The 22005-nt window shown below is 39.3% G+C and overlaps 2 protein-coding genes across 12 annotated transcripts in view; one reads left to right on the top strand and one right to left on the bottom strand.

Annotated features, from left to right (window-relative positions):
• Nucleotides 1-945, bottom strand: part of CEP290 (centrosomal protein 290) — a 113545-nt gene extending 112600 nt beyond the window's left edge. For 7 of the 8 annotated variants that reach the window (XM_045588313.1, XM_045588319.1, XM_045588316.1 and 4 more), the window contains exon 1: nucleotides 300-529. The gene's annotated coding sequence lies outside the window, so the exon portion shown is untranslated. Of the gene's footprint in view, nucleotides 1-299; nucleotides 530-840 lie in introns of those variants that run through there. The other variant, XM_045588314.1, reaches the window with a different exon arrangement.
• Nucleotides 726-22005, top strand: part of TMTC3 (transmembrane O-mannosyltransferase targeting cadherins 3) — a 64327-nt gene continuing 43047 nt past the window's right edge. For 2 of the 4 annotated variants that reach the window (XM_045588322.1, XM_045588321.1), the window contains exons 1-4: nucleotides 823-928; nucleotides 13215-13435; nucleotides 17950-18168; nucleotides 20137-20236. In XM_045588322.1, coding sequence (XP_045444278.1) covers nucleotides 13247-13435; nucleotides 17950-18168; nucleotides 20137-20236 — 508 coding nt within the window. In that variant the 5' untranslated portion in view covers nucleotides 823-928; nucleotides 13215-13246. Of the gene's footprint in view, nucleotides 929-11503; nucleotides 11692-13214; nucleotides 13436-17949; nucleotides 18169-20136; nucleotides 20237-22005 lie in introns of all 4 variants that reach the window. The other 2 variants (XM_045588320.1, XM_036459025.2) reach the window with 2 other exon arrangements.

Genomic DNA, 22005 nt, shown 5'->3' on the forward strand with positions numbered 1-22005 from the left:
AAACTAATTTAGGTCAGAACAAATATTTTGAGGAACCTTCTCCACGCTCTCTGCCACCAAGGCGCGCGAACATCTAATGGTGCCAAGCGCGGGGGTACTTGGAAGGCTGAAGCTGACCTCTGATTTGGAGGAGCAGGCACTGAGGGGGGCTGGGGAGTAGTGCATAAACAAACGACTGAAATGAGTGCATCAGGGTCGGAGTAAACAGGGCTGAAGCAAGAAGGCAGATGGATTTCGCAGCAAAGACTAAGGAGCGGGGAAGCTGGGCTATTGCACACGGGCCCCGAGGCTTAAAGAACCTGCATGGGAAGAGATTCGCTGCTCCCGTTCACCAGGATCCACCCAGCACGCCCGGCAGCCAGCGGAGATTTCTCATCTACTACCGCATCCACCCAGCCGCGCCCCGCAACTGTGCTCCCCAGCGCGGTTCCAGGCGGACGCTGGATCCCGCCAACTGGTTCCCAGCAAGCAATAGCGGCGGCGGCTGCTAGGCGACACCATTCTCCACCCAGCCATAGGCTGGCATAAGGTCCCGGATGCGAAAGGAGCCTACATTTCACGACCGTGGGTGATGCTTTACGGTTAGGTTCCTCAGCGGGTTCCTAGGACTCCGCGTTTAAGGATGCGGAGAAGGCGTAGAGTTAGGACTGCAAATCCCAGGGTGCAGTTCTTCTTGAAGGCTGGTGCATCCTGGGAACTGAAGTATCGGAATAGTGGAGGCAGGCCTTTCCCGACGTGCAATGCGAGGCTGCGAGCGAACCCGGGCGGTGCGGACCCACCCGGAGGAGGAGGAGGCGGGAGGCGCTGCTGCGGCGGCCGGGGCGCGTCTGCGCTACTGACCTGGACGAGGTAGACCATGCCCGTCCCTCTGGCGGCGTTGCTCGCAGGCCCGCTTGTCCCGAGGTTTCCCTGAGCCGTTCCCTCTCAGGTACGGGCGGGCGGCCGGGCGGGCGGCGGCCGGGGAGGAGTGGAGGGGAGCTGTCCCGGCTTTAGGGGAGCTCTTTCCTTTGGGGAGGAAGGGCCCGGTCCGCGTCTGAAGAGCTGGGGAGACCCCGCCCTCTCCTCAGGCGCTCGCTAGCTATGGACCTGGGAGGTGCTCTCTGCAGGGAGACCAGGGAGGAGGAAAGTTTCAGCCTTTTTTGGGTTCGGAATCTGCCTCTGGAAGTGGAGCGAGGGGCGCGCGGCGGAGAGCCTCCTCCTTTGGGCGCGAGGGAAGCCGTGACCGGGACCCCGCCCCGGGGGCCCGCCCGCCCGCCCGCCCGCCCCACCTGTGGCGCCGGCGTCTGCCCGGAGTCAGCGGGAGGGGAGCTCTGGAGGGGAGGCTGGAGCAGGTCTGGCCGCTGCTGGGGGCGCAGGGAGAGGGGCCGCAGCGCCCCCCGGCCCTCTGGCATTGACCTGGGTACCAGCTGCCCCTCTAAGAAAGCACCTTCGGCGTTTACAACTCTTACTTGTGCACGTTCTGCTCTTCCCTCTTCTCCCAGGCATTCTGCAGTAGGATACTTTCTCAAGAAGCTGTAGATTTGAACTCTCAAAGGCATTTTCAACTGTTTGGACTAGTGTCTTTCGTTTTTATCTTTTTTTTTTTTTTAAATCACTTTTTTCCCTTACTATAACTGATAATAAATTTTTCTATCAAAATAAATAATAAGGTTTCTTTACAAAGCACGTGGTTGGTTTATAGAGCTTAGTAGAAATAGCTTAGTAAAAAAGAAAAGCAAATAACTTTTGAGAGAGCTGTTTAAAGACATCAGATTTGTCATTTTTTCCTAATCCTTTACTAAAATATGTCAAATACTATTCAGTATTTAAAAACAAAACAAAACACCTAAAAGTTATGTTTTACATTATATCTGAAGAACTTATAACTGGAAATTTGTAACTTTTTGTCAATTTTCTATGTGCTCATTTTTTTTTTTTTTTAATTCAACATGTAAGAGGGAGTGTACGATATTTTTCTCTCTGTGTCTGACCTATTTCACTTAATACCCTCCAGGTCCATTCATGCAAATGTCAGGATTTCTTTCCTTCGTTGTTATGGCTGATTAATATTTCATTGTGTATATACACCACATTTTTTGTATACATTCATCTCTCCAAGGACACTTAGTTTGTTTCCATGGCTTGGCTGTTGTGAACAGTCTGCAGTAAATACGGGGGTGCAGATATTTGTTTCCTTCTGATATCCAGGATAGAATTAGGGATAATATGGTAGTTTTATGTTTAATTTTTTTGAGGAACCTCCATACTTTTTCCACAGTGGCTGCACCAGTTTACATTTCCACCAATGCACAGGGTTCTTTTCTTCTCATCCTTGACAATACTTAACTCTTGTTTTTTGATGACAGCCATTCTAACAGGTGTTGGGTGATATCACATTGTGGTTTTCATTTGCATTTTTCTGATGATTTGCAATGAGCAGCTTTTCATTTACCTGTTGGCCATTTGTGTCTTTGGAAAAAGTTCCTCTGCCTATTTTTAATCTGATATTTGGGAGGCGTGGGTGTGTGAGTGTTTGTTTTTTGCTGTTGAGTTATGAGTTCTTTTTACAGATATATATTTTATCAGATATATGTTTGCAAATATTTTCTCCTATTTTGTAGGTTTTGTTTTCATTTTGTTGATGTTCAGAAGTTTTTAGGTTTGACCTAGTCCCATTGTTTATTTTGGCTTTGGTTGCCTTTGCTTTTGGTTTTAAATCCAAAAAACCATTATCAAGAGAACAATGTCAAGAGGTTACTCCCTGTTGTCTTCTAGGATTTTTATTATTTCAGAACTTATGTTCAAACCTTTAATTCATTTTGGTTATTTTTGTGAGTAGTGTAAGGTCCACTTGCATTTTTTTCCTGCTGTGGCTCTCCAGTTTTCCCAACACCATATACTCCTGATTTCTTTATTTCTGGGCTTTCTATTCTGTTTATTGATCTATGTGCTTGTGTTTTTACCAATACCATACTGATCTGAGTATTATAGCTTTGCCATTAAATCTTCATAGCAATCCAGTGAAATGGGTGCTTATATTGTTCTTATTTTCCAACTAAGTTAAGAAACTGATACTTGAAGAGGTTAAGTATCCTGCTCAATCTTAAATTATGTGATTGAACACAATCTTTCTGGCTAGAGGACCTGCTTGAATCTGTTATACTGCCTCCTCAGGCATGCTATTAATCAATATTCATAAAGTGTTTGTATTTCAATCTTGCAATTTATAGTAAATTTTTCATATTCTAATTATATAACTTTGTTTACTCAAGAAGGTGAATTAAATAATTTTCTTTTCCCAATAATAAGCCTTTTTTTATCTTCACCAGAGGATATTATTTTAATTGACTTTTATAAAGGAAGGGAGAGAGAAGAGTGAAACATCCATCAGTTGCCTCCTATCTGTGCTTATATCGGAGATTGAACCCTCAGTCCTGAATCCAACCAGCAACCCTTTGGTTTATAGGACAATGCTCCAATCAACTGGGCCACTTGGCCAGGGCAAATTAAATACTGTATATTCTCAGTGTTTTTAAGTCATAATTTAGCAGGGGAAGGTAGATATGAAATGTAATATTTCTTAAGCACATATTAGCACCTTATTTTTCTTGTTTTTCTACTCATTGTAGCTATTAGTTCCTATTTATTTTTATATTAATTTTTAAAGCTAGATGAAGGGAGAGGGAGAAACATTAATGTGAGAGCAAAAGGGAGAGGGAGAAACATTAATGTGAGAGCAAAACATCAGTTGGGCTGTCTCTTGCACCCCCTAACTGGGGATCAACCCTGAAACCGGGGTATATGCCCTGACTAACAATCAAACCTGCAACCTTTCAGTAAACCTGCAAGGAACGACACTCAGCCACTGAGACACGAGCCAGAGCCTTGTTTATTATTTTAGTAATTTTATTTGTCTGGTTTTGTTTTTGTTTTTTTCTATCATTACTTCCCTCACCTGTTGTTCATATTTATATTCCTAACAACTCAAGGTATATGGTCTAATGGTAAATTTTTGTTGTTCGTTTGTTTTCTTTATAATGATATGTTTTCATTTTTAAGAGTGAAAACAGGTTCAGAGAGACTAAATAATTTTCTGATAATTAAGGAAGTTAAGATTGCAACCTAGATTTCAATTATAGTCCTGACTAAATGCAAATTCTTGATTAAAATTTATTATCTTACTCATACTAAAAATAATTTTGAGCTTAAAATGAGTTATCTATTGTGTAGATCATAATGCACTATAGTATGTTTGTAACTAACTCAGAATCAAGAAGTTTAACTCAAGTTCTAGTTCTGTCACTTTTTTTTTAATTGATTTTTTTACAGAGAGGACGAGAGAGAGAGAGTTAGAAACATCGATGAGAGAGAGACATCGATCAGCTGTCTCTTGCACACCCCCTACTGGGGATGTGCTCGCAACCAAGGTACATGCCCTTGATCAGAATCGAACGTGGGACCTTTCAGTCTGCAGGCCGAAGCTCTATCCACTGAGCCAAACCGGTTTCGACTAGTTCTGACACTTTCTATAATTTTCAAGAAAATTGCTAAAACTCAACCATTTTTTTTAGCATATTTTCTTCATTAGTCAATTTTCACCAAGAGAAGGGATTTATGTGACAATTTTATAAATGGTTTTACTACAGGAACTCTTGCCTGGACCTGCCTTCTTTCTTCTGTGTGGTTTTATGAGTAGTTTTATCTAACCAAATTCATTTCACAAGAAAGACTCGCCTTCAGTAATTGATACCTCTGTTCTCTTTATCAATCAAACTCTGTTTATACCTTAGATGTTACTTCCATTGCCGTTTTGCTGCCTTATCAAGAAAATGAGTTGTAGTTTACTTTTCCAGCTTTTGAAATAATGCAAGGCCATAAGCAATTTAGTATCCCCTGACTATAATAAATGTTTTGTTCTGCCTTGTTGTCATGGAAAGGAATCTATGCAGCAAGCAGGTACTTGTCTTCTCTCAACTTGAGGAGACTGGAAAGATTAGTGGGAGTCATAGTGAATGCAGACTTTGCAAACTTAACAAGCCAACATTTTATGAACTACAAAATAGTAATAAAATATAGTCGATTATTCTTATTGTAAAAGGTATAATCATGAAATTATTGAACTGAGAAGACTTTCCTTTTCAGGCTAAATTTTCCCAGATCTATATAAAATTTTCCTGCAGGTTAATTTTTTCTACAGTTAAACTGTTATATTATTAGAAAAAGTGATCAATCAGTATAATTTTGTTGAAGGAATTGTATTGTTTTGTATGTCTGTTATGTAGCTCATGAGTGGTCTTCATTTGCAGTTGAACTTTTTGCAAATATATAGTGACATCCTGTTTTTGCAAGCAAGCATAAATCAGTCATCCCATCCACTTAGACCACATGCATCTATGTGAATATGCTTGTGTGTCTAGAAAAAGAACTTAAAGTTCCCTGCCTTACTCTGTTCATGCTGCTTTTAACATGGGACTCAAGAAGATTAGATGATTTATTAACTACAGGAATTTATTTCTCACAGTTCTGGAGTCTGGTTAGATCTGAGATCAAAAGCATCAGCAGATTCAGTGTATTCAAAGAGGGGGTCTTTTCTCTGTGTCCTCTCATGGCAGAAGGGGCAAGGGATCTCTTTTATAAGGGACACTAATCACACTTATGAGGGCCCCACCCTCACAATGTAATCACATCCAAAGGCCCCACCTCCAAATGCCATCATATTGGGCATTAGGATTCACCGTAACCTGATTTTTGGCGGGGACACACACACACACACACACACACACACACACACACACACATCAGCATCTAGTTTGTAGCATTCCCACAATTAACGTGTAACAGTGGTGTGTTACATTGTTATAGTAATGGCCTCCAGTGAATCATGCTTCCCTCTGTGCCCTTATGTAACACTTTCTCTTTCCCCTAACCTCTACCCTTGAAGGTAACTCTTTTGGACAGAACCTAAGATGACTCAACAACTGAGCTTATGACCTGCATGAGAACTAGCTCTCCTTCCCTCCCTTGGAGAATCCTCAAAAAATCTATAACCATTTATAACCTCTCTCACATTGATTCTGGGTTTACATTGCTTGTTGATGTTTAAAAGTATAAATGCAGTAAGCAGAGACTTAAAAAAGAGCTTGTACACTGGGACTTGCCTTCCTGCTCTCCTAAGTCACCATTTAAAGGCATTCAGGCTAACCTACCAGATGATATGACCACAAGTTCCAGACTAGCTCTATCTAGCTTTTTAAGCTGAGACCTCCCCCTTTCCTTTTAGATATCCAGTCTATATATATCCTATATAATAAAAGCCTAATATGCTAAGTGTCTGGTTATCTGGTCATCCATTCAACCAATCAAAACATAATATGCTAATGATCTGTTAAGGTCACTCAACTGCTTGCTATACTGTGTACTGATCACCAGGGGCAGACAGTTGAATGGTTGGCCAGTCGCTATGACATGCACTGACCACAAGGGGGCAGATGCTCCAACCAGTAGGTTAGTTTGCTGCTGGAGAGCAGCCAATCAGGACTGAGCGAAATGAGCCAGACCCACCCTGGAGCCCTCCCATCATCCCTCCCCAGCTGGCCAACCTCCCAAGTCTCTCCCCAGGCTTGATCATGCATTGGTGAAGTCCCTTGGCCTGGCCTGCACACTCTCGCAAAATCTGGGACCCCTAGGAGGATGTCAGAGAGCTGGTTTCAGCCCGACAGTGGAACAACTGATCACTAAGACATTCAGTGACCACTAGGGGAGGGGGCAGATGCTCAACTCAGGAGCTGCCCCCTGGTGGTCAGTGCGCTCCCACAGGGGGAGCTCTGCCCATCCAGAAGCTGGGCTCACAGCTGGCAAGCGCAGCAATAAGGTTGTCTGACTGACGGCTTAGGCCCGCTCCCTTGCAGATCAGGCCTAAGCCATCAGTCAGACATCCCCCAAGGGCTCACGGACTGTGAGAGGGTACAGGCCAGGCTGAGGGGACACCTACCCCCCACGATCCTAGTGAATGAATTACATGCTCCAGGCCTCTACTATGTGTGTGTGTGTGTGTGTGTGTGTGTGTGTGTGTGTGTACACATTTTTTGGGAATTTTTTTTTACTGGATATAGAAAAGGAGGAAGAGGGAGATAGAAACATTAATGATGAGAGAGAATAATAGATCAGCTGCCTCCTGCATGCTCCACACTGGGGATCCACCCCGCAACCCAGCATGTGCCCTGACTGGGAATCGAAGTAGTCAGTGCTCAGCCACTGAGCCATGCAGGCCAGGCTAGCTATATAGTCTTAATCACGAGGCTTTTTTAAAATGCCGTGGGACGTGGGACAAATTGTTAAAAAGCGGGCGTCTGGTCACTTTAACACACACACGCGCGCGCACACACACACATTTATATGTATGTATATATCAAATAAAGACAATGGAGTTACAATATCATGGGTCTCTTAATCTGAAATTTGTATAGTAGGCTGTGGCAGGCTAGAAACTCTCCTTGAGGACCTAATATTAAAGTCTTGAGGTGGAATTTTTTTCTCAGGGAAGGTAACCAGTTTTGCTTTTAAGGTGATTCAGCTGATTAAATGAGGTCTATCCACATTATGGAGTGTAACCTCTTTTACTTAAAGTCATCTTTTAAAAAAAAATTTAAAAATTTATTGACTTTAGAGAGACAAACATCTATTGGCTGTCCACTTATTTATGCTTCATTGGTTGATTCTTTCATGTGCCCTGATGTGATCAAACCCACAACCTTGATGTATTTGGATAACACTCCAAACAACAGAGTTACCCAGCCAGGGCTATTTAAGTCATCTGGTTGTAGATGTTAACCACATCTACAAAATACTGTCATAGCAAGGTTAGTTTTAGAATACTAATATTACTACTATTGCCTAGCCAAGTTTACATATCTATACTAATAAAAGGGTAATAGGCTAATTAGGCCTGGCGACCTTATGGATGTCCTTCTGGACAAAGCCATGGTGGTGGGGCCGAGGCAGAGGTGGTCAGGGGCGATCAGGCCAGAAGGGGAGGGCAACTGGGGGTGATCAGGCTGTCAAGGGGGGGAGGCAGTTGGGGGTAAGCAGGCTGGTGGGGGGGGGCAGTTGGGGGCAAGCAGGCCAGCAGAGGGGGCAGTTGGGGGCAAGCAGGCCAGCAGGCAGAGTGGTTAAGGGTAATCAGACAGGCAGGCAGGTGAGCAGTTAGGAACCAACAGTCCCAGATTGTGAGAGGGATGTCCAAATGCCAATTTAGCCCTATGGGATTGGGCCTAAACCAGCAGTTGTACAAACCTTGAGGAGTCCCAGATTGGAGAGGGTGCAAGCCAGGCTGAGGGATACCCCCACCATGCAGGAATTTCGTGCACTGGACCACTAGTCCAACTAATAAACATTTTTTAATGCTATCCACTCAGTAAAATTATCACCTCATTGTTAAACCCATTTGGGACTTAAACCTTTACCCATACCAAGTTTATAACAGGCCAAGATAATGGATTTTTTTAAAATTTTTTTGTTAAGTGAGGAAGGGAGAGGGAGAGAGAGAAACATTAATTTTCCAGAGAAATAATGATCAGCTGCCTCCTCAAGGTACCCCAATTGGGACCAAACCACACCTGGATATGTGTTCTGACCAGGAATCAAGCTTCATCCCTTCAGTGCACGGGACGATGCTCCAACCAACTGAGCCACACTATCCAGGGCTGATAATGGAATTTTGAAAGATTACCCAAGGTTGCTAACTAAAGAAAAAGGGAGAGAAGTGGTTCTAGTGCATGCTTGTGAGCACAGTTGTGGACTCATCTGAGGTTCTGCCCCAAAAAGCCACCTGTGGAAGTAGAGATTGCAGGTAGGGGTGGGACCTCAACTAAGAAAAGCTGGATATCACCAGTTTCTAAGGAGGGAGTAGAGAGCTTCCTTCTAGTGAAGGAAGAAAAATTGATATAAAGGGAACTTTGGGAGACAGTCACCAATGATGTGGAGTTTCGTCCCAAAGAACCCTTAACTACCTGATAGTCACATTTTTGGTTATTCAAGTGGTCAAGTAAGCCCTTTTGCTTTGCTCTTCTTCCTTCCTTCCTCCCTCCCTCCCTCCCTCCCTCCCTCCCTCCCTCCCTCCCTCCCTCCCTCCCTCCCTTTCTTCCTTCTCTCTCCATTCTGCTTTAACTTTATAGTGTTCAAAAACTATGTTTAACAAGAATGTATCTCTAGGTTAAAAAAAAAGAAAAAGGAATCACAATCCCTATTTCATTACAATAGGCTTCTCATTTACAATGAGCCCTAACCTAGGATAGAGGCTAATACCCAAAGTTAAATGAAGTTTAGATTTTTGATTATTATGTTGGCACTGAGCATTTCAATTACTGAATGAAACTGTTTTACAACTTAAAGTGACTGCATAACTTTTTATTACCTAACTATATTTAGAAATCATGGTATTCATTGATGTAACATTTTTATAACTTTATGGTTTTTAACTCTTTAAATTCAGCCTAAAAATATTGTTTATAAAGTATGTCACCTTTTTTTAAATAACAGATAACTTCAATTTAAAGAATTAAATGACCTTAATCATTTACATTTAAAACTTGGTTAAATTGACTGCATTTGTAATTTTAATATGTTTATTTGTCTTCAAGGACTTCAGATCCTAGACTTAACAAGAAAATGTTCTCAATACTTAAACAACTTTTATAAAGCTAGTATATTAAAATGAAATAAAAACAATAAAATAAAACAATAATGCATATAGATTATATTTAACACTAAAGCAACTCAAATTCTATAAAAATTCCAATACTAAATTTAAACTTGGCTAAGTTCTTTTATTTTTTTAGACAATATATTCTAATACAACAATAGCCATCCAGTGTGAATGAATCAAAATTATATTTTTTTTGTCAGATAGGTAAAAAATATAGTAATATTTTTCGGTGTGCTGCAGAATTTTAGTGATTAGTTTACGTGTGCCATGGGATGAAAAAGATTGAAAATTGCTGCAGTAGACGAAATCTCCTGGTTGTGAGCTGTGATCTTTGAAGACTTTGTATCTCCTTTCAGCACACTAAAAAATGAATCAGTCGCTAATTTATCAATTTATTTTAGCTAATTAATAAGTCCTTGGTAATAATGCATAATGCCTCCTCCGAATAAAATTGGTTCACATGCCCTTTCTTCCAGATTCATAGAGCAACCAGTGACTGCTTCATAAGGAGAAAGGCTGAGAAGTACTATAGGGAGAGCTTGTGGTCAAGGGAGACTGAAAGCTTCTGAAAATTTAGCTATTTGAGTTTTAATTGTATCATGTGGGGTACAGACCAGAATGTTAAACTGCAGCTTCCTGGCATAAATGCCATGCCTCTATTAACTGATCTTCTCTTTATTCCTTTCCTGTCAACTAGTAACCAGGTTATTATAATAATATCAATTCATTTAAGGCTAGTACGGAGTGGTTTGGTAAATTTAAGCAAGAGATGTTTATTTATAGATTAAACGTGTACTGTATATATTAGTAAGAAAGGTAAAAACAGGGAATCTGGTGGGTCTAGAACGAATTAATTCATTATGTCATTTCTAATGGGGAAAAATTATTCTGTTTTCAAACAAATCACTTCTCAGAGAGTCTTCCAGAGGGGATTAAATTGGAAAGCCGAGGTTCCACAGTGTGTGCTTTCTTGAGGATGATTACAGTTTATTTCAAAGATATGTTAACTTACAATAGATACACAGGAACAATTGACATAGCCTGCTTAAGACAGAAATAATTCTTTTAGTAAAATGCTATATACCTGGGGCATGACTACCCAGTATGACCCACCCAGTTAGGAATATATGATCAGTAACCCTGTGAGATTATTTCCATAGAACTCTTATTTCATCCACATAATTGTCTTCATTCTTGTGAATTTATTTTATAGCCATTTTTTTTTTTAAACACCTTTAGTGTCATTTTAGCATGTTTGGGAAGGAGCTGAGGCACCTGTTCATCTTTTCAATCTTCAAACAAGCACCATTAAGAGTGAGAGTGTGTGTGTGTGTGTGTGTGTGTGTGTGTGTGTTAATAAGTATGTAATTACTTAGGGATTCAAGAGAATCCCTGCAGAGCTCTCTGTCCCGAGCATGCCTGATGCCTGCATCTCGCCCTTCCCCCAAGGCATGTTCCCTTGCCTTCTTTGTCCTAAGCTCCCAGAGCCCTCCTTTTGCCTCTAACTTGTTTCCTGAGCCTAAGTAGCTCAGCTGGCTCACTTCTACTACCTCTATACCTTTCTAAATAAACTCTCTTAAAAGGAAGAAGGAAGGAAGGGAGGGAGGGAAGGACCCTTACATAATGGAAAAAGCCCTTTCTTTTCATTGGAAACTATTTCTTCAAACGATATAGCTAATTTCCATTCCTGATACGTTGGATTGGGTTTTTCATTTCTTTAAAAATGTTTTTAAAGAAATAAAAATGTTTTAATGAAAAAGGTTTCATTTCTTTTTAAGGTTTTCTCTCTGGTTCTAAAGATACTTTAATATTTTCTCATAGGCTTTTGTATATCATCAATGGAAGAAATATCCAAACCTGTAGAGAATTTTTATGAGTTTATTTGAGCCACACTGATGACATTGCTGGGAAGCAAGGTCCCAAATACTCCAAAGGATGTATTTCTTTTCTATATTTGTAATTAAGGAGGGAATGTAAGGAAGATTTACATGAAAGTGAAAGAAAGCAAGGTACATGATAACATACTATATTATCTGCTCACTTGAGGGTGGTTATGCCTCTGAGGGATCTGAAAAAGCGGCATTTCAAAGGGGTGTTGGCCTAGATGCACAAAAACAATAAGGTGAAGATAAACCTTTTATAGGCCAGGAGGTTAATACCCATCATGACTTTCCTAGTTAGGAATTTATGTCACATCACCCTGAGAGATTAGTTTTGACCACTGACCTTCTATGTACTCCCTTTTTCATTTCCCACATCATACATATGACTTTAAATCTTTGCCTATCCTTTCTATCCTATTCTTTCTCTCTGATCTAACCAGAACTCTTACACATATATACCCCAGCTCTCAGATCATCTGGCTCTGTGAGTGATGTATTAGTTTCCTATTGCTGCCCTGACTTCTTGGCTTGAGGCCTCCAGCCAGCCATCATATCAGTCTGACCTCTGCTTTTAGACTCCTTTTAACTCTTTCACTTGTAAGGTCTTTTCCAACTGAATTGGTTTACCCAGATAATCCAGGATAATCTCTGTATCTCAGAATCCTCAATTTAAACACACCTGCAAAGTCTCATTTGCCATGAAAGGTAACATATTCACAGGATAATGGGATTTGGATATGGACAATTTGGGGAGCCATCCACAAGTGATAATGCTAAAATGATATTGATACTACAACTGGAAAAGTATATCATCAGCTTGTAAAAATACCTCTCAACCTTATTTTTATCATAGGGTGGATTTTCACTATCTTCCAGTTCATGTAGTCCCTTCTATTCTAAACCATTTTCTCAATGAATCCTTCGTAAGCAATAATTTAATTAAATATTGTCACATATATACATTTCATTCTCTAGATTAAAAGTGTTGTAATGGGAAAAAGAAAGTCCATGATTTAGACCTAGGTTATAAACTCATATGCCCCTGAAGCCAGATAGATAGCATAAATCAATCAAATCAATCTGGGTAAAGAATGGGACTGTTGTTACTACCTAGTATACAACTAGTATAGTAGCATTCAAGACATTTTTTAAAACCTTTTGATCAAACTAAACAGGGCTTCAGGCTACAAGTTTGGACCCCTGATTTAGGTAATAGTTGGTCTTTAGATCCATAAAATATTAAAATAGTAGCAATTCCTACTAGTTTTTAAAAGTTTTCATATCTGTCTATTTATTTATTTCCCATGGTCACCTGACCTGTGACAATTGATAAGGAGTTCACTGTCTAGGTTGCTAGAAAGGTAAGTCTAAGGATTAAGTGATGATAAAGGACTGTAATAGAGGTTTGAAAACACATATAAAGGAGAAGTTAATTCTGTCTTATTAGGAATATGGAGAGATAATCAGCTAACGCTTTTTAGAGATGGATGACTTAAGCTGAGCTTTGAAGAATTAATTCTCAGATAATTAGCATTTAGTCTTTATTTTGCCTACTCTCCACCTATTAAAATTGTACTTTTTTGAAAAATAAACACATATTGCTTATTTCATTTTACTTTTATAATTTCTCTCCCTTCTCTCCCCCCCAGATTTTGTTTTGTGTACAACTGCTTTGGAAAAGATGGCTGATATTAACCTCAAGGAAATAACCTTAATAGTAGGTGTGGTTACTGCGTGCTATTGGAACAGTCTCTTTTGTGGTTTTGTTTTTGATGATGTTTCAGCAATACTGGATAATAAAGACTTGCATCCATCTACACCTTTAAAAACTTTATTTCAGAATGACTTCTGGGGAACCCCTATGTCTGAGGTAAGTAATTATATATTACTTATAAAAATCTCAGATTTTAAAATATTTTGGTAGTTTATTACTTCTATTTCTTTTTTTAAATATATTTTTATTGATTTCAGAGAGGAAGGGAGACGGAGAGAGAGCTAGAAACAATAATAATGAGAGAATCATCGATTGGCTGCCTTCTGAACGTCCCCTTCTAGGGATCGAGCTTGCAACCAAGGTGTGAACCCTGACTGGGAATCGAACTGTGACTTCCTGGTTCATGGGACACAGATCAACCACTGAGCCACTTTAGCCAGGCCCTATTTCTTTCTTATAAGCATTGTCATCATAGCAATTAATGGGATTTTTTTATCCCAAAATTTTATGAGACATAGCATGTTTGTTAAAAAAAAATGGATAGGAAATTGAAGATGTGGTTATCTTTTTTAAAGCATTACTTATTTCTTTCCTTGGTTGTGTTACTTAGCTTAGTCTTTTAAAAAATAATGTGTGTGTGTGAAAAGCAAATGTGTTAGCAAAACAGTAGATGCAATACAAGTCTGCTTCTTGCTCACTGGCTTTCTTTTTTCTCTTGTGAATGAGGCAAAAGAGATGACTATTTGTGATATCTTTATTTAAATACACATGTAACTTAAATATAAATTAGATCTTAAGTGAAAAAATAGTAATTATACATATATATGGCCAATTTTTCTGTAGAAAAATAAAAGGTGATTTATTAAAAACATTAAATATCTTTCTTATCTAATAGGTTTTTATTTTATTTTGTATTGAGAACCCAAAAGCTCAGTTCATTCTTATGAGTCCTCAGAGCTCCCAGACTGTGAGAGGGCACAGGCTGGCCTGAGGGACCAATCCCCCCATCCACCCAAGTGCACAAATCTCTTGCACCAGGCCTCTAGTAATAAAATAAACAAATTCTATTTTCTTGAAACCTTGCTATTTTTACCCAATTCTAGCCTTTAAAACAATAAGTCTTTTGTTAAGAAGGGAAAATTTGTCCTGTTATACATTATTTTCTGGACAGTTTATTTTCCCTTCACCTCTATAATTTAATCCCCAGAGACCCTTAGAAGTAGGTGTCCATTTGCCTATTTTATGGCAGTTGTCTTTTGTGATTTAATAATGACATTGAGATTTTTAACCTGAAAGGTTAGATCAGTGGTTGGCGAACTGTGGCTCGCTAGCCACATGAGGTTCTTTGGTCCCTTGAGTGTGGCTCCTCCACGTGCGGGCGTGCACGTACATTGTGATTGAAACTTTATGGCCCATGCGCAGAAGTCAGTTTTTAGCCTGGGTGAGTCTATTTGAACAAGTGGTTCTAACACCGAGCCACACTCAAGAGGCCAAAGAGCCACATGTGGCTCATGAGCCCCAGTGTGCCCACCACTGATGATCAGACTAAAGGGCTCATAGAAGTTATCATACCGTGGTATTAATGCTATATTTTATGATTTTCTCAGCTTTGCAGATGAAAATTTGATTTTGGGTGGAGCACCTATAAGAGAATACCCTAAGAAAAAAACCCAGAATATATGAACAAATTAGAATAACAATTTGTAGTGAAGAGTCTTGCTTCCTCTTATTTTCTGATAGACATGTTCTCTCCCTATAGGGAAATGTGCTACTAGGGAAAAGTTATTCTAGGTAGTATTTAGTTGTCATAAGGTTTCTTGACAAGCCTGGAATTAGCACTTTCAAAGACTTAATGATTGATGTTATCAAGTAACGGTAGCCTGGACACTAGCACAGGTATAACCTTTATAATGATATTTGTACCAGTGTAGATCTTAAAGACACATTCTCCTGAGCTATATGAATACTACAACATAAGGGAATCATTATACTTCTCTGGTGCTATCATTGTTTAGATTAATCACTATAATAAGCTCATTTAAAAAATATATATATATAAATATATATATATATATATATATATATATATATATATATATATATATATAAAATACCCTGTTTATTGATGTTTTCTTGTATTGCAATCCTAGCTGCACATAGAATCTGCCTGGGTCACTTTAAAAATACATATCACCAAGGATCTACCCAAAGCTACTAATTACACTTATCACAGAGTGGGATATTGGCATCAGTATTTTTTGTCCTGTTTTGTTTGTGTGTTTGCTTTCTTGTTTTTGTGGAATTTGGGAGGGAGGGGGAACGAGAGGGCTGTGTAAGTTATCCAGGTGATTGGTGCAGCCATGGTTGAGAACCACTGAGCTATAAAGCCATACTTTTCTGTCAAGTACCTGTGCTAAGGTAACTTCTGCAGGTATCCTTTCTCATTTTGTTTTGCCATCCATATATGTAGTTACATTAACAGCTTATTTTTTCATTATATTTGTGCTTATGTTTCTATTGCCAACTAATACCATGACTAATTTTTTCTTTAATATACTTGAATATAATAATAATGATCAGAATTATCTTGTTTATAATGAAACTAGCTGTTTTACTAGATTTTTAGAGTAAATTTGATATATAAGCTGATGATTATCTACAACGGAGTCTTATTCAATAGATTAATGAATTATATGAATAATTTGTTATATTAACAGCTAATCTGTTTTTAGTTGTTAGTACCTATGGCATCTATAGACCTAACAAAGCAGCTATGTATACTGCAGTTGAAAATACCTATTCCCGGCTCCTTTCTTGCTTCATCCTTTCAGCTGGCAAATATGTTCCAATGGAGACAAAGTAACATTTCAGGCACTCACAATGTTTCCAGAACCTTTTTCTGCTTTCTGGTACAAATCACGTCAGTTCGATAAAGTGATAAAGTGCCTTAAAATAAAAGATGTACGCCTGAACTGAAATAAAAAGGATGTATAATTATTAGCCTAGCAGGAAAGAGACCTAAATTATATCACACCAAATATATCAATCCTAGCTGCACATAGAATCTGCCTGGGTCACTTTAAAAATACATATCACCAAGGATCTACCCAAAGCTATTAATTACAGTTATCACAGAGTGGGATACTGGCATCAGTATTTTTTGTCCTGTTTTGTTTGTGTGTTTGCTTTCTTGTTTTTGTGGAATTTGGGAGGGAGGGGGAACGAGAGGGCTGTGTAAGTTATCCAGGTGATTGGTGCAGCCATGGTTGAGAACCACTGAGCTGTAAAGCCATACTTTTCTGTCAAGTACCTGTGCTAAGGTAACTTCTGCAGGTATCCTTTCTCATTTTGTTTTGCCATCCATATATGTAGTTACATTAACAGCTTATTTTACATCCATATATGTAGTTACATTAACATCCATATATGCCCCTCCCCCAACTGTTCTCCCCTGTAGGCCTAGGTAAACATCACTGATGGTGTTTGTAGTCAATACAAATAGAGATATTAAAATGTTCCTAGTTCAAAATGGGCAGTGTCTGTTGCTTGTGCTTGTGTATGTTCTCTGGTAGGTATGAACAGGCTAAAGTCTGTACCTACGCACCAAACTATGTAAGGGGTAGGAGAGCAAAGATGCTAAGTGTGCATTCCCTTATATAAAATTACAAGAAATAAATAAGATAAATATTTTATGTAGTTTTCATCTTTGTGTTTTATTCTTAAATCTGATTTGATTTTGTCTTAAAGCAAAAATATTTCTGGTTAAATGTGACTTTTCATTTATAAAGAAATTTAGTACTTCATATAAAATTGGATGTATTGCTGTTGGAGTCTGCCATAGCAAAAGTATCTATTCTCTTATAAGACTAGAGGCCTGGTGCACGAAATTCGTGCATGGGGCATGGTTGTTCCTCAGCCCAGCTTGCACCCTCTCTAATCTGGGACCCCTCAAGGGATGTCCAGCTGCCCATTTAGACTTGGATTGGGCCTAAACAGGCAGTCCGACATCCCTCTCACAATCCAGGGCCTCTGGCTCCCAACTGCTTGCTTGCCTGCCTTCCTGATTATCCCTAACCTCTTCAGCCTGCCAGCCTAATCACCCCTAACCGCTCCCCTGCCAGCCTGATTGGTGCCAAACTGCTACCCTGCCAGCCTGATTGCCCCTAACTGCCCTCCCCTGCAGGTCTGCCCTTCCCCCAACTGTTCTCCCCTGTAGGCCTGGGTCCCCCCCAACTGCCCTTCCCTGCAGGCCCAGTTGCCCCCAACTTCCCTCCTCTGCTGGCCTGGTCACCCCTAACTGCCCTCCCCTACAGGCTTGATTGCCCCAACTGCCCTCCCTTGAAGGCCTGGTGTCTCCCAACTGCCCTCCCCTGCTGGCCATCTTGTGTTCACATGGGGCAGCCATCTTGTGTGTTGGAGTGGTGGTCAATTTGCATATTACTCTTTTATTAGATAGGAAGGTTTTTCTCTTGCATTACTCTCTGTGTTGTATTTTGAGATTTTTGGTGTGATATAATTTAGGTGTATACATTATGGACAATAGGGTAAGAAAAAGGAACATCTGTAATACTTTGAACAATAAAGATTGTTTTTAGGTAAATGCAATGATTAGTTTATATACCCTAAAGAACCAAGGTACTTAGTAATCAGTGATTGTTTTTTCCTTTTAGGAGAGAAGTCACAAGTCTTACCGTCCCTTAACAGTATTGACATTTCGCCTAAATTATCTGTTTAGTGAACTGAAACCGATGTCGTATCATCTCCTAAATATGATTTTACATGCTATGGTCACTATAATATTTCTTAAAGTCTGCAAACTTTTTCTGGACAGCAGAAGTAGTATGATTGCTGCTTTACTCTTTGCAGTACACCCAATACACACAGAAGCAGTAAGTACACTGTAAATATTTCATTATTTTTTATAAAGTCTGCACAGTGATTATATAGTATTAATATATATTTTTAAGAATAATATTTAACCATGACTTTATTGTAGACTCTTAAATTTCTGCTGTAAGTCCTAACTCCCCACTGCACAGAATCTAACTTTGTACTACATAAAATTTTTAAATTTAAATCAGTTTTTGAAACATAAATATTTATTATTCAAAAACATAAGATGTAATCATTGAGTCTTAATGTAATATGTAAATGACTACACTTTTATTCTTTGCTAAATGCAAATATGAACAAACATCCTAACAAGTGATGAAAGTCTGTAGTTTCAAATTGTCTGTTGCCATATATTTCAAATTGCTATTGCCAATATGTCCACCAGCCCCTACCTACCTAGACATACTTCAAACAATAACTTTTTTGTTGTTAACCTTAAAATTCCAAAATTGCCTTTCAGGAGTGTAAAGAAGAGTCTGTTAAATTGCTTTGTTTTGATTCTAAGTAAACAATTATGTTTAAATTCTGTGTATGTGTTGTAGGGGACTTGTGTCTCCCACTGTCTTGAACTTTTTGGAGTCTAGCAGTTTTCCATACATTTACAAAAATCATAGGTTGTTTTAAATTTTAGAGTGAGTTCAGAATATTTTAAAGGGAGATGCTTGGTGTTTTATATTTAAATTTTTAAATTTTAAAGTTGATTATCTTTTTTAAACTAACTTGCTGGCTTACTGTGAGATATAACTCATTGAATTTATATATATATATATTTTTTAAAACACTTGCATTTTAAGGAAATATTTAAGAAGTACCGTATTTTTCGGACCATAAGACGCACTTTTTTCCCCCCAGAAGTGGGGGGGGAAAAGTCCCTGCGTCTTATGGTCCAAATATAGCCTACACATATACTTTAAAAAAAAAGTTTTTTTACTTGCCCGGCTCTGTGTGGTCTCTGTGTGCTTGCCCGGCTCTAAAATGGTTCTAAATGCTGCTGTTTACTTTACAGGGTTGATTACATGTGTTTATGACTGTGATGTTGGGTTTTAATGCACATAAAATATTTTAGGACACTATTTGTTTCAGAATCTTTTTTTCTTCATTTCCCTTCTCTAAAAACTAGTGCGTCTTATGGTCCAGAGCATCTTATGGTCCGAAAAATACGGTACTTAAATGTTACCGTTGAGGGAAGCTGGGTAAAGTGTACCTGGGACCTCTACCTACTATTTTTTAAGTTTCTGTGTGTTTATAGTTACTTCAAAATACCTATATATATAAAAGGCTAATATGCTAAGTGTCCTCTGGTAGCTATAATGTGCACTGACCACCAGGGGGCAGATGCTCAATGCAGAAGTTGCCAAGCTGCAATAACTTGGCAGCAGTAGTTCCTGGGTGACACATCCCGAAACCAAAGAAGAGGGAGCCCAGTTCCTCACAGGGCTGTGCAATTCCACCTTCAGCCATGGGTTATGTTGCTGCTGGGGCACTGTGGGCCCTGGATCTGGTTTACTGCACACTTGCATTTGTGTTCCACACCCTGTATGACAAAAACTTTGCAGAGTGCCCTCTCACACTCTGGAATTCCTGGGGAGATGTTGGAGAGCAGTTTTGGCCTGATCCCTGTAGGCCAGACAGGGATTCCACTTGCCAGAGGGACCCCGCTCACTCCACAGACACCCTTCAAGCCAACGTGCCACCCCAGGTGTGGCTGGCTGGGGAGGGACCCAAGGAGGTTGGCTCCAGGGCATGTCTAGCCACCTTCTAATGAATTTCCTTGCACGAATCTGTGCACTAGGTCACTGGTTACTGATAAAAGGACTTTGGAGTCACTCACTTATTTATTTTTATGGAAGATATACAAATTCACCACATGAGGGCACTCAAAGAATGTCTAACTAAAATTTTGTTATGTACAGTTAAGTTTTCAAGATGCTCTTCATTAATATGACCCCCCTTTCCCTTTATAGGTAACAGGTGTTGTAGGAAGAGCAGAACTTTTGTCATCTATCTTTTTTCTAGCTGCATTTTTGTCATATACCAAATCTAAAGGACCGAATAATTCCATAGGTAAATGTCTTAACATTCAGTTTTTTTCTGTAGTTATAAAACTTGATCACGTAATTTTTATCTACTTTAGTACTGCTTATAAAACATATGCCACACTTGGGGCTTATCATTATATATTATTCTACTTTAGCATTATGGATATATGAAAGTATGCAACATTGTTAATGTTAAAGTTTCTTGCATGTAGTTTATATTTTCTCATGACTAACAGATTCTATGTGATCTAATTTTTTAAAAATTATTCTAGGATGTAGGAGTTTTTGGATCATTTTTAGTTTCGTCTGCTGTTTCCTATAAATGATATAAATATGTACCAATATTTCAGTTGTCTTTCTGTAAATAAATAAATAAACACCTCTGAAGACTGTAAATTATATTATTAGGCAAAGTTAAAAGCCTATTAGAGTGTAACTTTTATTATGTGTTGATCATAGTTCAGCTGTTTATTGAGTCCTTACCATGTGGCCTACCCCTGGAAAATGCTTTGTATGCAGTAGCTCATTAGTGCTGATAATGCCTAGCATTGTCAGAAACCAAGTTCCAAGCAATAAAAACACAGTGGCATGAAAGGGTCCTTAATTACAGGATATTGTGGAGAGGGGAGCAGGGTAATAGCTGGTCAGGGTACATAATGTCCTTAATCTGTATTAGATTGTTCTTAAAGTTTAAAGCTGAGGTTTTTGTCCTTCATTCTTAGAGAATTTTCTCACTATAGACCCAAGGTACCTATGATAAGAAGCCTAATTTTGTGTGTATAGAAACTAAAACTAAGGTTCAGGAAATAAGTGACTTAGTAGAACAGCTTTAGTGTCTTCTCAGATTTGTATAAATGAGTTTGCCTCTGCTGCTATACACAATAACTTTTTAAAACAATTTGAGTGACAGCATAGCATAGAGATTAAGAGCATGGACTCAAGAGTCTTGTTTCACTTTCCAGATCAACCATTTGCTACCTCTGTTTACTTCTTTGAGTAAATTACTTAACCTCTCTGTGCTTTAGTTTCTTTATTTATAAAGTGTAAATAATAACCGTTCTTACCTGTTGTGAGGGTTAGATTGATGTCGGGCAGCAGCTGAGGAGTCCAAGGGAAGCCTCAACCCAGTACCAAGGTCCAGGATCTTACCTTAACCCAAGAAAGGATTTGAGAGTGTGATAGGAAGATTTAGCAAAGCACAGTAGGTTTATTAAAGTGATAGTACCCACTCAAGTGAGAGTTGGGCAACCTCAGAACAAGATGCCCCAATGAGGTCTGTGTTGAAGGTTTTTATTAAATGAGGGCAAAGTGGGCATAGGGTGACTTGGTTTCTGGCCCTGATAGGGTGCCTGCCAAAGTGGCTCATCTTCTTTCCTCTTCTTCAGGTAGCAATTTCTTTTTTGGTCCTCCTAAAAATGTCATGGCAATTCAGGGGGTAAGGTGTAAAGGCTCAAAACCATAAACCAGATTTATTATAAAGATATCATAATGGCCCTATTGGTCACTTTTAGGTCAATAGGCTGCCAAATTTGGGTAAGACAATTTCTGTTTGTCTTAATTACAGGATATTGAGGAGAGGGAAGCAGGGTAACAGGTGGTCAGTGAAGATTACATCTATGATATTCCAGCCAATATGGAAAGGGGGAGGGGCAGAACTTGAGGCCTCTGTTCCCTGTCCTATCTTTCCCTGCCTCAAGATGGGTTAAACATGTAAGACATTTGGAGCAGTACGTGTCTCAGAGTAAGCAGTGTACCTGTTTTTCCTATTGACCTTCCATCCGGTCAGTAGTAATT

The sequence above is a fragment of the Pipistrellus kuhlii genome, unplaced genomic scaffold, assembly GCF_014108245.1.
Source record: "Pipistrellus kuhlii isolate mPipKuh1 unplaced genomic scaffold, mPipKuh1.p scaffold_m20_p_3, whole genome shotgun sequence".
Lineage (NCBI taxonomy): Eukaryota > Metazoa > Chordata > Mammalia > Chiroptera > Vespertilionidae > Pipistrellus > Pipistrellus kuhlii.